Here is a 16,351-nt window from a genome sequence, read left to right as displayed (position 1 = left end):
ATAAACTTGATAAAATGATTATGGGGCACCTGGGTGGCTCGGTGGGTTGAGCTTCCAACTTTGGCTCAGGTCGTGATCTCACAGTTCATGGGTTCGAGCCCCACATCAGGATCTATGCTGACAGCCCAGAGCCTGGAACCTGCTTCGGATTCTGTGTCTCCCTCTCTCTCTGCCCCTCCCTCGCTCACGCTCTGTTTCCCTCTCAAAAGTAAAATAAAACATTTAAAAAATGAAGCAAAAAATCAAACAAAAATAACCATAAGTGACCTGGAATGACTCATATTGTTCCTAAGCTCCCTCCATTCTTATTTCTGAGTTATAGGAAGAAATGACTCCATAGTTTCTAGAAGAAAGACAACTGCTTTTGGGGTCATTTCTAGGAAGGAGATTGCTAATAATTTGTTGGATGTTCCAGGGTTGCTGATACTCGGTCCACAAGTTTAATGTTGTTCTTCTGTTTTTTAACCATGAAAATCATATTTCTAGCTTTTGGAGTTCTGGAATATCTATCACCATTATTAAACAGTTTAATCTTATTCAGTTGAAGAATAATTTTAGGTTCTTTAAAATCCATTTCTGCTCACGTATCACTGTCTAAGTAAATCCTCAAAGTCACCTTGCACAGTCGTGTGGGTGGCATGAGAAACGAGAAGCGGTAACAGGAAAATCACGCTGAGTCACACGGGCAGAGTGAGGCTGGTATTTGGAGCTGCTGACTCCCACCTCTTCCAAGTTTTACTTCCTTTAGTTTCCTTTCCCTCTTACTGAAATAGAAACGGACAGCGTTTGCATTAATAGTGGCTAGTGTGAAGTGCAGGTAAGGTCACACAAGCCGGTTCTTTAGTGCTGTGGCAGGAAGGGTCCTTTCGGCTCATGAGGACGGTTTTCCTCCAGAGTCACTCAAAGCCTCGGTTCGGGGATAGCGAGTTACTGGCCGGAGGCCTGCGGCGCGGCCCAGGCCTCCCGATCCCTGTTTTGGTCTGTCTTCCCAGTGGTCCCCACCTGCACTCACAAGCACAACAGGTCATTAGAGCCCTCCCCCACCCCCCACCCCCACCCCCACCTCCACTTTCTTTTTCTTTTTCTTTTTCTTTTTGCTACGATCGTACTCTGTATTCTGCGCATAGAAACACTGTAAAGAAATGGAATGAGTCTCTTTTAAAAAGAAATTCCATCTCGAACTGTGTAGGCTCTTGCTTTGTATCCTGAAGGAGTAAGACTGACACATACGTGCTACTCGTGGTCAGCACAGGGTCAGGGCCCAGGCTCTGAAGGTAGAACAGCTCTTCCACTGTTAGTTCTGTGACCTGGGACGGTTCCTCTCTCCCTCGGTGCCTCAGTTGCTTTGTAGCTACCAGGTAGATGCCTCCCCGGGCTCAACCTCACGGGAGCCTCGCGAGGGTTGACCTGAGGCAGGTGGGCACCCCGCACAGTGCTGGTGCTGCGATCCAGCCGTCGACCAACCTGCCATACGACAGTGCGGGTGAGCGGGGCTTGAAACCTTCTGAAAACCGAAGTGGGGTGCTAATGGCAATCGTGATGAAGAGGACAGCGGCTGGTCACCACGTGTCTGGCGCCATGCCCAGCCCTGGGTGAGCTGTGGACGTGCGGCATTTAATCCTCGCGGCAGCCCTGCGAGAAAGATGCTGTTGTTGCCTTCTTTCAGACGAGGGAAGCGCGGCTGGAGAGCCGAGTTCTCTCACCTGCCCGGTGTTACCCAGCTGGCCAGCAGTAGGGCCCAGCGTGGGACCCGGGTCTGTGCAGGGCCAAGGCCTGCGTTCTCTCCAGGGCTCTTGACCGCGGCGGAATGCCGTGCGGCCGTCCGGTCTTGACTTAGTACGTGGTTTTTCTCAAGTCCCATCACTGCCTGGTCTTCAAATTACTTTTACCAAAATAAAGTCTGCTTTGTGAGGTTATAAATAAAGGCAAAGGCAAGCAATCCATGAGTCACTTTAAGAGCTTTTAGTTAATAATATAATCATAGAAAATCTTAACAAAGTAAACGGAACAGTGTGATGAGCCCCAGGTACCCAGCAGCCGGAATCAACGGGCCTGTGATTTTGATTCGTGTGCACGTTTACCCGGTCCTTCCCCACTTGCTTGTTAGCATATGGGGCTTTTTCTTGAAAGGCAAAGTTTGCATCCATTACAACGCACATTTCTTTACTGTCTAATACTCTGGAAAACAGATGTTCTCGTGTAATTAAGAGATAGAACACTTCTGTCACCTAGGAAGCTCCTTTGTGACAGTTCTCCACCCCCATCCCAGGCTGCCACTATTGTGGGTTTTTTCCTTTGTCCTCTTGTAGAAATTCGTATTAAATGGGATCTTGAATGTGGTCCCGAGACCAGCTCTGTCAGGTCAGCGTGGACTCTCGGAGGTTCATCTGCACTGTTGCACGCACTGTCGATACCTTTTTACGGCTGAGCCGCACGCACTGTGACCTCAGCACCCTCTGCGTGTCCGTTGTCCCGGTGACGGGCTTTGCTGTCGTTTTGGTTTGGGGCTGCTGGTGGTAAAGCTGCCGTGAGAACTCATGCACAAGCCGGCCTGGGATGTGTGTCTTCATTCTCCCTTAGGCAATCGCCTAGAACAGCATCTCTGGATCAGAGGGTGGGTGTATGTTTAAAAGAATCTGCCAAGCCTTTTCTCGAAGTGATCACACCTGTTTGCATCCCCACCAGCAGGGAAGGAGAGTTCCAGGTGCTCTGTACCCCCACCAGCGTGCGGCGGCGTCCGTGTTAAGTTGTAGCCGTCCTGGTGAGCGCCGTGGCCTCTTCCTGTGGTTAGTTTGCTCTTCCCTGACAGCCGGTGGCGAAGAATGCTGACTCGTGTGCTTATCGGCCATTCGTGTACTTTCTTTCGCGAAACGTGTCAGAGTATTTCTTTCCTAAACATTTGAAATCATTCACCTGTGAAATCTCTGGGCCTAGAAGGTTTCTTCGTGGGGAGGCCCCCCCTCCCCCCCCACCCCGGCCCCATAACGTTGGTCACAGCGTCACTTGTAGTGGCGACGAGCTGGAAACGGAACGAAGGAGTGGGGCCGGGTGGGGCGTCATGGTACGCACCGTGGGATGTTGAAGAATCAGAACGATGCCAAATGATACAGGGTCCTCGTAGGTTTTTTTAAAGCTCCATTGAGATGTAATTTACATTTCATCAAATCCACCCATGGTAGGAGCAGTTTAGGAAATTTATGCGGGTGTCCAGCTGCCGCCACGATCCCATCTAAGAGCACTTCCGTCAGCCGTGAGGAGGCCCTTGCTAACAAATTCCATTTCTTTGGGAAACACGCGGCTATTTTGGTTTTCAGGTTTGTGTCACATTTGGTAATTGTGTTTCTCAAGGACTTTGTCTATTTAAGTTGTCATACTTCTTGGCATACAGTTGTTCGTGTTACCCCCTTTTGGCTTTTTAACATCTAACTGTAGTCATACCGTCTCTTTCACTCCTGATATCGGTTGGCAGTGTTGGTGTTTTATGTCATTTTTTCCTCCATTGGTCTTGCCAGGGGTTTATCAGTTTTATGAATCTTTTCAAAGAATCGTTGTTAATTTCCTCTGTTGTTTGTTTGTTTTCTGTGCCATTGATTTCTGTTCTTCCATTATTGCTTTTCTTCTACTTTGGTTTAATTTAGTGTTCTTATTCTGCTGTCTAAAGGTGAAAACTTAGATAATTGGTTTGTAACTATTTCTTCCTTTCCAACATAAGCATTTAAAGCCATAAATACACTTCTAAGCCCTGTTTTCCTGCATCCTATACATTTTGATATGTCGTGCTTTCTTGTTGCTTGGCTTAAATGTTTTCTAACTTCCCTTGTGATTTCTTCTTTACCCGTGGTTTATTTACAAGTGTGTTGCTTAATTTGCAGGTGTTTGGGATTTTTCTAGCTAACTTACTATCATTGATTTCTAATTTACGCCCATTGTAGTCAGAGAACAACATGTTCTGGAAGTCTTCGTATTTGGAAATTTATCGAGATTTATCTTTGGGTCCAGATATTCATCTGAGTGGAGAGCATATTCTAGCTCCAGGTGTTAAGTAATAGGTGTTATGTAAAAGCTCGTTAGGTCAAGGTGGTTAACAGTGCTGTTAGGATCTTGGATCTCTTTACTGGTTTTCTGAATGACTGTTGTGTCATTCAGTTGTGTCTCAGTTGTATAGAGAGTATGGAAACTTCCAACCCTTTCTTCTTTCTTCTGTCAGTTTTCACTTGTGTATTGAAGCTTTCTTACTTAGCACACACACGTTTGTAACTGTCATGCCTTTTTGATGTGTTGTCCCATCACTATGAAAGCATTATAGATAGTAATAATCTTTATTTAGGGGCACCTGGGTGACTCATTCGGTGAAGCGTCCGACTTCAGCCCAGGTCATGATCTCGTGGTTCGTGAGTTCGAGCCCCACATCCGGCTCTGTGCTGACGGCTCAGAGCCTGGAGCCTGCTTCCGATTCTGTGTCTCCCTCTCTCTCTGCCCCTCCCCCATTCATGCTCTGTCTCTCTCTGTCTCAAAAATAAACGCTAAAAAAAATTAAGTAATCTTTGTTTTTAAGTCTAGTTTGTCTAATATTAATATACCCACTTCTTCCCCTTCAGCTTAGGGACTTTCTTCCTGCAGACTGGATTGGTTAGATAAACTTTTCTGTAAAACCCTTCCAATAAAATGAAGTGTTGACATTGCAAAATTAATATTTTTTATTCTTTAAAGACTTGGACCCGGTAATATAATTTTTCCAGTTGCGGAAAAACGCACGTACGGGGGATCTTGTCTCTTCCTTTTGGAGCAGAGGCTGCCTGCGCTCCTCTGTGTCCAGTTCCATGATCGCTTCGGTCTCCAGCAGGACAGTGAAAACGAACAAAACCCTGAATGTCACCTGACCACAAAATTCGAAGCAACTTCAAGGCGCAGAAAAGTGGTTAATTCCAGTTGTTAGATATTTTTCATGATTTTTAAAAGAACAGGGTTTATTTGTATTTTATTAAAACGAAATATTGTTGGGGCACCTGGGTGGCTCAGTCAGTTGAGTGTCTGACTCTTGATTTCAGCTCAGGCCATGGTCCCAGGATCGTGGGATCAAGCCCTGTGTTGGGCTCTGCTCTGAGTGTGGAGCCTGCTTGAGATATTCTCTCTCTCTCTCTCTCTCTCTCTCTCTCTCCCCCCCCTCTCTCTCCCCCCCCCCCCTTTTCCCCCCCTCCCCCCAATAAAATTTAATAAAATGTTATTTGAACAAAGCTAGTGATACTTAGATGAAAATATCCTTTTAAATGTATTAGTTCATTATTTCTGAGAGAAATGTCTGTGGAGACACGAAAGAATTATGTCTGCAATAAACAATAATGTGTTTCAGGGTATGATAACAGGTTTTCATATTAAAGCTGAGCAGAGTGGATACTTGTTCGTCTCAATGACCAGGCTGTTTGACCCTCCAGTTCGGAAAACTTATTTTTTTCCTATAGGGTGTTCGGAAATCAGAGCTGTTGCCGGCTCCACTGGTCTCTTGCTCTTTTTTCCACCAAGGCAGGGTTTCCCAGCCTTGGTACTGCTGACATTCAGACCCAGGTTATTACTTATTGTGGGGCCTGTCCTGGGCCCTGTGGGATACTGAGCATCAACCCCAGCTGCTGCCACTGAATGCCAAATGGAACAGTATGTTACAGAACCTGTGACAGCTAATAGCGTCCCAGACATTGTCAAACATCCCCTGGGGGGCAAGGTCCCTCCCCCATGAGAGCCACTGACCTACGGCATGCCAGGGGTAGAGGCATGACAGGCACAGGCACCGGGTAGAGGTGGGGTCTCCAGCAACCTAGCCCTGAGTCAGGAGACCCCCCCACAAGGTGCGGGACCTCGAAGAGGGGCTCAGTGGTCTCCTCCAGTGCAGACCCAGGGAGACGGATTAAAAGAGGCTCTTCCATCGGTTGCCCATGTGCCCCCACAAGAGTGTTTCACTTGATCTTTCTTTCTTCCTATTGCCTGATTGGTATCTTTGTTCACCTCCCCTGTCCGAAGGAAAAAAGGTATTCCTGTCATGCCACTCAAAGGATGGTCTGGAGCGGTGTGTTCTCTGGAACCCTCGTTCTAAGGGTTGGTGACTAGATAGTTTGTAAGAAGTGATCCTAGGGCAAAAAAGTTTGGGAAATGTTGGTTTCAATAAAGGTAAACTTCTATGGGATTTTTTAATGTATATTTATTTTTGAGAGAGAGAGAGAGAGAGAGAGAGAGTGAGCAAGCATGAGTGGGGGAGGGGCAGAGAGAGAGGGAGACACAGAAACCGAAGCAGGTGCCAGGCTCCGAGCTGTCAGCACAGAGCCCGACGCGGGGCTCGACCTTACAAACCGCGAGATCGTGACCTGAGCCGAAGTCGAACACAAACCGACTGAGCCTCCCAGGCGCCCCCATTTGTAGGGTTTTTGAAAACTTTTCAACAGTAAAATCAGCAGTAGTTCATGGCTTTCCAAAAGGAGCTGGAGTGGGTCTATCTCAAACTTTCTTAGCGTGAAGTTTCTTGAAAAAGCATTTTCTAGAGGAAGAATGTTCTATGGGACATATTTGGGAAGCATTGTTCTAAAGGCATCTAGGGGAGGCCGTGATGCTGGCGAGGAGCAGGTGGTGGGGTAGGCACTAAGCTGACAGAGTGAGTGGAGAGCGTCATGATCTGGTCTCTGCACACGCCAGGCCGAACACGGTGGTCACGAGAACAGCGAAAGACTCCTATTCTGGGTAGTAACCGGCTATCCTGAGCCTCTTGAGTGCTGACCCTTCCCACCTCCACCCTACACCTGGCCCTTGGCCGGCACTCCCCAGACCTCTCCTCTCCCCAGAGCTAAAAGGTTAGTACCTGGTTCAACAGGGGCCCCCTCCGTAGGACCTTGTTCCAGCACGGTGGGCTCTGTCTTTTCTGGTTGGTTGTTGACTGATGCACAAGTTGCTAACATTTGGCATATGTCGTCCTGGGTGTGAGGGAAGCACCAGGGGAAAGTAAATGAAAAAGAGTCTAAAACTTGTAGTCAGAAACATCCTTACACTCAGACTATTCAGGCTTTTCTCATATACCAGGCTCCCATTTGTTGGCTGGCACGAGACTTAACATATTCACACTGATTTAAGACAGTAATAATACACTATTGGGTATAACTGCCCTTTGAAGAACCAGACAAAATGCTGAGCTTTACACTGTATATTAAAAGTTGGCAGAACAGAGTTTTGGCAGTTCAAAAGAAGAAGACTATTCCCACAGTTAGTTCCTTTCAGAGCCGAGGCCATGGAAGTCTCTTGGTGGATCTAGTCATTTGATTGGACGTGACCACGACCACGACCGTGACCGTGGGCCCGTCCAAGGGGGGTTATCTCTTGGAAGCGGTCTCTGGAGTGTGGTGACAGCCAGCCCATCCCCATCTGCTTCCGTCCCACTCACATCGGCGAGGTTTGGGATGTAAACGGCGTCTGGCAGACCCGTCTTCGTAAAGAAGAGCTGGCGGTAGGTAAGTCACACCTGCCGAGGGAACGCCAGCCGCCAGCTGAACGAAAGTGAGAAAATGTACAGCTTTGATGAAAGATAAGGAAGATTAGCGTGTTCATGGAAATTTGAGATGGGTATTTTCAGGGGGTATTTCTGTTGCTCAATTGGTTAGTTCCCATAAACTGATTAATAGGAAATTCTAATGTTTGTTTCCATGTTTACTAATTATAAAAGAAACCACTAAGGTATTCTTTCAGGAGCTTCGATGGGAAAATTTGAATAAATGTCCAAAGCCGTAAGAACCTTGATTTTTATCAGATGATGCAGAACGAGACATGTTGAACGTCACCTGCTGGCGGGAGAAATAATGAGTCGATGAACTTGCTTGAAATATGTGTGAGGTTCTCAGTTGTGATCATGGGTAACAAATAATGATTGAATAACCCTAATCTGAGGCTGACTTGAATTATGAATTAGTTATTTATTTTTACCCACGCAATAGTATCGAGCAAGTGAACAGTCTACGGGAGATACAAGCACTGAGGCGCCTGAACCCACACCCGAACATCCTCACGTTGCACGAAGTGGTTTTGTAAGTATTCCTGGGGCTTTACAATGATCTGCATTTGATGACAATGATCAGATCTCTTTTTAAGGAAGAAAACTGTGGTAGACATTTGAAATATTTGCTTTGTAGCTCAGGGAGTAATGATTCTCATTTTATCTTAAGTCACGTATTTACGTGGACAAATGTGTGTCTGATTCCTAATGCGGAAATACCTTCGTTTAGGTGATTCCCTATCATAAAAGTGGACAGAATTCAAACGGTTCCTCTCCCGTAGCTCAGTGAGGCTTCCTTGTAGGCAGTGGCCTGTGCCTCTGAGGCCTTGAGTGTGAGTTATGGGCAAGTGGGAAAGCACTGTGGTCCTACATCAGGGATTGTCATGTGTCAGGGATTGTCCCTGCCGGCTGTCATGTCTGCACCGTGTCAGGTAGTGTGACCCCCCCCCCCCCACCTTACTATGGTTGCTGTAATTTGGGGGACTTGTCACTTGTGTTCTAATTATAGATTAGTCTCCTTACGTGAGGCTCACCTACCCATCAGGAAGGCAGGGCACACCTCACCTGCGGGTGCTGGCAGTTCCGCACTGCCCTTCTGGACTCTGAGCCGGGAACTCGGACCAGGGTTCTGGAACTTGCCTTTCTGTGCCCCCTGAGAAGGCGCACGCTCCGTGAAGCTCTCCACGGTGCTCCAGGCCGCTTTAAAACCAGCCGGAACACTAGGGTCTCTGACGAAGTGCAGTGGGTTTTCATCAGGGAAGAGAGCAGTTTGAAACTCGCAGTAGAATGTCTTGTCATAGCCGCGTGGCCTCCTGGCCTGGAGCCCGCAGTGCGCACTGGTCACGACACCGCCCACTGCACGCCGCGTCCTGGGCACTCTCCGGGCCTGCGTGCGCGCCCCCCTCCGGGCAGCCCCTCTGGAGGCGACCTGACTAGTAGGGTCTGGAGTGACACGTGCTCCTCTGCCGAGGGCTCAGGGGCCTTCAAACAGGGCAGTGTCAGCTCCAGAGAAGCTGGCAGCCCGGCCGGAGGCCTCGGTCCCCACCCCGTGCAAGGCCTGGACCCCACCTGGGCTTGGGGTGACCCGTCTTCCTCCCTTTTCCCCTGACTGGTTTGTGGATTTTTGTCTCCCCATCATAATTTATCCCAGGTACAAGGAAGAATCTAGGTAAGTTAGAACTAAATAAATTTGCAGTCATGGAGCATGAACTAAATTCTTTCTCCTCTGTTTTGCGTGGCCGACTCGACCTCCTTTCTCCTTTCTGCCAGTAGTTAGTTCTATATTTTTAAGACACATCTCATTAAAAAGGGGGGAAGCATTTAGAATGTTTGCTTAAAGTGGGATTTTACTGTTAGTTTATTATATTTTATTTTATTTTTACTGTTGTTTTAAATTAATTTTAAATTAATTGACTGAAATAATTGACTGAAAATCGCAACTTCTGTTTCAGTCACTATGGCCCAGGCTTTGAGGTGGGAGAGCTTTATGTTTACCAGAAATGTGCACAAATGAATTAAATGTTTGATGATAGTTTCTGATTAAGACAAGAAAAACATTTTTAAAAGCCTGATTTCTTCTTCAGTGACAGAAAATCTGGTTCTCTTGCACTAATATGTGAACTTATGGACATGAATATTTATGAGCTAATCCGAGGTACGTAGAATAATTTGCAAGCTAACCTAAGATCTTCTTCTAAAGCCTGTCGTTCACGTGTACTTTGTTTCAGTTCTCAAAATCCTCAGTCACCTCTTGGGAGGTATTCTTCTGTCAGTCTCGTCTCCTCAACACAGGGCGGTCAGTGACAAGTAAAGCCATCTAGGTCCAGGCTGGCAGGTGACACGGGTGCTCAGGCCTTCCTCACCTCAGGTCCCTGCAGGGGGCGCTGTGCCGCTCCAAAGGTCACTCTGGTGGCTCTGCTCAACATAAGGCAAGGCTTGTCCCCCAAGATCCTCCCTCAGCCCAGAGACGACCACCTTCTATTCAGATCCTTATAAAGTCTTTCTCCCGCGTTACAGGATGCTCATTTATTCACTTTCCCCTGAACGGCAGAGCTCCGTTCGGGAAAGCACAGCGCCCGAGCCGGCCTCAGTCAGGGCTGGTTTGGGAGGCTGATAGGGGAGGCGGATGTTGGCCCACATTCAGCAAATATCCCTGGGGGTCTGACTGCACAGTTGCGTTAGGTGTCAGGACAAATGAGCCTCGTAGCTGTCCCTGAGAAAGCACAGAAAGCGTGGTATCTTACCGACCGATCACGCGGTGCCGATCGGACGAATGAAAGCAGATTTGCCTTGTGTTATGTGAGTGACTGTTTGTGGCTTGCAAGAACCATTTAAAAACTGCTGTATCATCTTAAGCCAGGTCAAAGGTGGTATGGAAGGTGTCATGTGGCATTTTTGAGATCAAGAAGCTATTTTTGTGATGAGGGTGACCCTGGTGTGGAAGAAGCACATGAAGAGTCGGAATAAAATGGTGATGAAGTCAGAATGTGGGGAAAAGCGTCGTCATCAAATTAGTGGGTCCTCTAGCGATTTGAAATGTGTGCTTTAGTAGCTCACTAATAAAATAAATAGTAGAAATAGGCAAGCTTTTCTACACCCACAGAAGTTGATGAAGAGCTTTTGGATCTTTTCGAGAAAGTGGGAGATCGCCTTTTGTCTGGGCATGTATGGTATTTCCTATGTTACAAACCTTGTGTATTTTATTCATAGGTAAGCCCATCCCCTCGGGGACCTGTTTCATTGCGTTTTGAGTACAATGCTAACAAGGTTGCCAGGTTTCTCAGTATAGAGCCCATTCGGAATAGAGCCATTGGCTAGAAGGAGCTTCTAGAATTCGGCCCACCAGCAGTAACGGGAAGCGACAGGTGACAGTCCTACAATGGGGGATGAAACTGAAAATCTAAAACGGGAGGACAACCACAGCAGCGCCCCCGCGGATGAGCGCAGTCTGGGCAGCCGGAAGACCCCAGACGCCCCAAGACGGGTTAGAGAACGCGCAGTCGCGGGCTGGACTGCGGTAAGCCTACCGCGCCGGTAAACGTGATGCAAACAGCAGGAAAGTGAAGAAAAGATTTAAAAAAAGGTTCCCAGTTAAAGGATTACAACAGAGGAGAGTTTTACTTTCGAAGAGTAAACCTTATTGATCTGGAAACGTCGCTTGCTAAGCATCGATTCCAAATAGTCTGGATCCATGAGGCGTTGCTCAGGATTACATTTTCTCCTACGTCCTGTGGGATGTGGATTGTTTACTCTGCTTCTCCCCGTACATCTGTCTGCCAAAGTGTCAGGACAGGGTCCCCAGTAACCACCAAACTTCATTATTTCATTATGTGAGCCAACATTTTGCTTTTTTTTCTTATTAAAAAAATTTTTTTAATGTTTACTTTCGAGACAGTGAGAGAGAGACAGTGCGAGCGGGGGAGGGGCAGAGAGAGAGGGAGACACAGAATCCAAAGCAGGCTCCAGGCTCTGAACTGTCAGCACAGAGCCCGACGCGGGGCTTGAACTCATGGACTGCAAGATCATGACCTGAGTGGAAGTCGGATGCTTAACCGACTGAGCCTCCCAGGTGCCCCTGATGATCCCCATTTTAAAGATGGAGAAATGGAGGCACGGGGAGATAAGTACCTTGTCCGAGGTTATGGACATGTGGTAGACACGCAGTTTGGACTCAGCCTGTTCCAGAGTGCGTGTTCTCAGCCACCACACATCCAGCCTCTTGACAACCCTCTTTGGTTGGCACTGTTATCGTCTACACTTTACGGACAAGGAGACCGAGGTTTCAAGGATTAAGTGATAACCACCACACCCCACTGCTCCTCTGGGTCTCTACTGCTGGCCCCAGCTCAGTGCCTCAAATGAATGGGCGCCTGCTAACGATTTGTTGTTGTTGATGGTCACAGTGGTTTATTGAAACCTGAATCGGTCACGAAAGCTTTTTCTACTAGAGTGACAATTCATTTTACTGAAATGACCGCTCTCCTGGATGATGAGAATGTTGAGTAGCACCGTCAGATGCGGAAGAACCAGTTAATGGCACAAGAGAAGAATCGCCCAGTCTTGGCTGGATTGTCTGCTCATATGCACGGCAGCGTGCAAGGTCGGGCAGAGGTAGAGGAGAAGAACAGAAGATGCTTTTTTGATAAACAGTGTAGAGTCTGTTGAAGAGAGAAGAGAAACTATATGGAAGTCAAAATCATTAGAGGCGAATTGCTGGGGAAATTTTCTCTTTACCCAGTAGGTGTCAGATGAGGCGGAGATGACTGGGCTTTACCCGGAAGATTGGGGGAAGCAGGCAAATGCAGGCGAGGGTGTCTCATTCACTGCTACATGCTATGCACTGCTCTGGAGGTGGACCCAGTGGGGAACATGACAGACACGGTCCCATCCACGTGGGCTCACGCGCAGGAAGACGGAAACACTGAACAAGTAAAGAAATGATCAAGAAGGAGATCAAGACAGGATAAGTGTTACAGTGAATAAAACAGGTCCCATGTGAGATTGATGGGGACAGAGTGTTCCAGACAGAGACAAGTAGTGCAAAGGTCCTGAGGCCACTGTGAGGTTAGGAGGCCAGTGTGGCTGGAGCACTAGGAAGGAAGTTAGAAATGAGGTAGGTAGGGGCCAGGAGGCAGGGAGGGCCAGGGTAAGAATTCACATCATTCTAAGTTCAGTGGGAAGCATTAGTGGGTTTTAAGTGTTTATTTAATTTTGAGAGAGAGAGAGAGAGCAAGCAAGCACGAGAGGGGCAGAGAGAGGGGGAGAGAGAATCCCAAGCAGTCTCCATGCTATCAGCGCAGAGCCAACATGGGGCTCAATCCCACGAACTGTGAGATCATGACTTGAGCCAAAATCAAGAGCCGGACACTCAATCGACCGAGCCACCTCGGCGTCCCACGTTGACGGGTTTTAAAGCAGGGAAGAAGCATCTTTTGATTGGGGTTTAGACCAGCGTTTCTAAAACTATAGTCGAAGACCGGTTGTTTGTTCGTTTGCTTTTTCCCAATGTGTTGTGGACTGGACTTTTGTAAAATACGTAAAAATTAATTACCGGAAAAACAGTCATGTGCTTGGATGTCACAGCGGCGTTGAATTGCTGTACAAGTTTCCGGTCACTCTTAGTTTTTGCTGTCTCCTCCTAAACCAGAGACAAACAGCCCCCGGACTGGTATCAGTTCAGACTGTGCTTTTTAGAAGCACTTTTCTGGATGCTGTTTAAAGAATGAACGGGCCACCAGAGGATGTACCGGTTGTCCCTTCCCATTGCAGACAGCAGCCTCTGTTCTGGCCAGTGTAACCCCAGGGGACCCAAGTGACACGGATGGCTCCGCAGAGTTGCCGGGAGGACTGAAGAAACACTCGGGGCGTGGCCTCCAGGGAGGAGCTCCCAAAAAACGACTCTGCAGGATTGGGCTGCCCCGGGTGCTGCTGCCTCTGCCACAGACAGGATGCCCCAAACGAAGGAGCTCCGGGCTCCGGGCTCTAGAACCAGGCCACCTTTGCCCGGGCAGGAGGCGCCCTCCGCCAAGATCCGCACTCAGAGCGGATGCTCTCCCTCCTCTCGTCTGTCTCTGGAACTCGGGCCTGAGTCCTCTTTCTCGAGCGGTCTGGTCCGACGGACGCAGAAGCCAGTCACATCTGGAAGTCCCAGCCACGAGCGTGCCTGGCCCGCGAGGTGGCGGTTGGGATGGGTCTGCGTTGTGGTGGGGAGACGGGCAAAGAGATGGTAAAGGTATTGTGCCCGCTGCTCCCTTGGGAAGAACTGTCACGGAGCTGTCCACGCGGGGAGGGCGTAGCTGGCGCCCCGGGGCACCAACCACACCGCCGGCCATCCTGCCGTCCTGGGTGGTTTATTCGGCCGCACTGTGCTTATGGCGCCGGACATCTGCCACCTGCAGCAGGGGAGGGCTGTCTTGGAGTTTATAAGGAAAGACTGGATAAGACTATAACCTGGTTATGGAGGCATCTGTTATTTTGTTATTTTTTTAAGTTTTTATTTATTTAGCTCATCTCTGCACCCACGTGGGGCTCGAACTCACAGCCCCAAGATCAAGAGTGGCACGCTTTTCTGCCCGAGCCAGCCAGGCGCCCCTAGGGGCATCTAGGATCTTAATGCATTGTATCTGATTCTGTTCTTGTTCTTCTTCTCCTTCTTCTTTTTTAAACTGTTTGAGGTTAAATGACCGTGCTTTTGTGAGTGGCTACCGCCCTCCGGTGCCCGCCTGGAGCCGTGGGTGGCTGCTCCTTCACCTCGCCTTGCCCCCTCTGTCGCAGCTCCCTCCTGTCTCCTTGATCTCCCACGTGACGCCTGACATGCGTCCGCTCCCCTGGTGCTTGTCCGACTGTCCGCCGGGGCATTTGCTCTCTGGCGGTGGGGCCCTTGCCGGCTCCGTCAGGGGTGTCCTCTCAGTGCCCGGCCCTGTTTCCGGTGTGGCTCGGTGTGTCGTCCCCCTGGGTGACGTTCACAGGCACTGAGTGTCGTAGGTTGTTATTGCCAGGAGCACGTGCTGCGCGGCTCGTGTGCGGCTCGTTCACACACAGAAGAGACGGTTTATTGTGAAACCTCGGATTTCCTGCAGGAAGCTCAGTCAGGCCTCTTGGGAGGTGGGGCCAGGAAAGGTCCGGCTGCCAAGGCCGCCGCTGACCGTCTCGGAGCCACGTGGTCCTCTGCCCCTCCTCCTCTGCGTGTCCCTCTCCTCTTGGCAGACTTGGCCACTCAGACCCTGAGACCCTCCACCGGCGGCAGACGGGCCAGGCCCAGAAAGCCGAGTCATTGGCCACCTCCCGGAGTGCCGGCTGTTCCAGGTCCGGTGAGCTGGCCTTGTCCCCTTAGGGTCATGCCTTTTATTTTTTAATTTTTTTCTTAACATTTATTTAGTTTTGAGAGAGAGAGAGACAGAGCACGAGCAGGGGAAGGGAAAAGAGAGAGGGAGGCACAGAATCCGAAGCAAGCTCCATCCGAGCTGTCAGCACAGAGCCCGACGCGGGGCTCAAGCTCATGAGCTGTGAGATCATGACCTGGGCCGAAGTTGGACGCTCAACCGACTGAGCCACCCACGCGCCCCAGGGTTATACCTTTTAGAGGCTGTGGGTGGGGCAGGGACCTTGAAATAAATCTGTGACGTTGGGGAATGAACCAAGTGGGAAGGAGCAAGACAGGTTCGATTTGACTGCAAACATAGCATCACAGTTCCACGAACAGCTTGGGCGGTGTGCCTTATTACGATTCTTATTAAGAACTACTTTGCCTGACGTTACAGTGTCAGATCAATTCAGTTGTATTTTTATACTTCATTGATCTGACCCACTGATTGTAAGACGCAGAATTTTTAGAGGAAACGTTGCCTACCAACTGTGACACGTAGCTTTCTTATCTACTCAGAGCAGTTTTAGTTCTGTGCTTACTAAAAGAGCTCTTGGGATCTATTTGACTTTCCCGCGTATATAAAAAGGAAAGTTGGAGTGAAGTAGCTCTGTTTTGGCATTCCTAACACTTCCTTGAAACATTCTGACACCGTGATCGACGCCTTTGTTTTCCTTAAGCTCTCGGTCTCTATGCCATTCAGACGGGGTGTGAGTGATACCGCATTTTTGTCTCCTGAATTTTCTTCCAAGCCCATGTCACCGTCCTGTTAGTTGTGATGCTGTTGCTTCTGGGAAGCGTGGCTCCAGTTGTGGCTGTGCGGACACAGCACAGGTGTCCTCTGTCCTGTGTATTTAACGGTGGTGGGTCCAGGTCAGGCCCGTGAGCCTCGGTCCTTGTCTGTGAAATAGGAATAAACCTAGAGTCTCTTGGGATTGTTGTGAGGAGCAGATAAGATAACGTGCCGCGTTTAGGGCAGGGGCCACTGCACAGTCTTCAGTAAACACGGATCGCCGTCATCCGCGTCGTCACGATCACGTTAGCACCGCGTAGAGTGCGTGCATCTGACCCTCCCACCCCAGGCGCTTGCCTCCCTTGTAGAGGCGAGGAGGCGGGATTCCACAGAAGTTCCAGCACTTGCTTAAGATGAGCCGGGCAGAACTAGGGGGCTCATCCTTGCGTTTTGCCAGGGATGGTTCGGGCTCCGCCGAGTCCGACATCCCACCTGCTACCCGCTGCATTTGCCCGTGCCCTGCTGGACCCCGCCACGTGCCTCCAAGCCTGGCCGGGATAGCCAGGCACAGGCCGGCGGATGGGGTCTCTTGTGGGACGGGGTGTGTGCGCCATATTCTGTTACGACGCGGACTATCCTGGTGGCCGTGTTCCTTCCACTCGTAGCGGCAGCGAATGCCAGAGTTTATTATTGTGCTCACAGAAACACTTTCTACAGTATTGATATAGTATAT

The 16,351-nt window shown here is 49.2% G+C and overlaps 1 protein-coding gene across 15 annotated transcripts in view; it reads left to right on the top strand.

Moving 5' to 3' along the window:
• Positions 1–16,351, top strand: part of MOK (MOK protein kinase) — a 71,950-nt gene that overhangs the window by 29,323 nt on the left and 26,276 nt on the right. For 8 of the 15 annotated variants that reach the window (XM_040478273.1, XM_040478272.1, XM_040478270.1 and 5 more), the window contains 2 exons: positions 7,965–8,054; positions 9,607–9,677. The exons of 3 other annotated variants lie outside the window; for them this stretch is intronic. In XM_040478273.1, coding sequence (XP_040334207.1) covers positions 7,965–8,054; positions 9,607–9,677 — 161 coding nt within the window. Of the gene's footprint in view, positions 1–6,354; positions 8,055–9,606; positions 9,678–16,351 lie in introns of those variants that run through there. 4 more of the 15 variants (XM_040478279.1, XM_040478283.1, XM_040478281.1 and 1 more) reach the window with 4 other exon arrangements.

The sequence above is a fragment of the Herpailurus yagouaroundi genome, unplaced genomic scaffold (assembly GCF_014898765.1).
Source record: "Herpailurus yagouaroundi ecotype Mexico unplaced genomic scaffold, PumYag 141, whole genome shotgun sequence".
Lineage (NCBI taxonomy): Eukaryota > Metazoa > Chordata > Mammalia > Carnivora > Felidae > Herpailurus > Herpailurus yagouaroundi.
The sequence above is the reverse complement of the archived record's forward strand: the minus strand, read 5'-3'. Positions and strand labels throughout refer to the sequence as shown.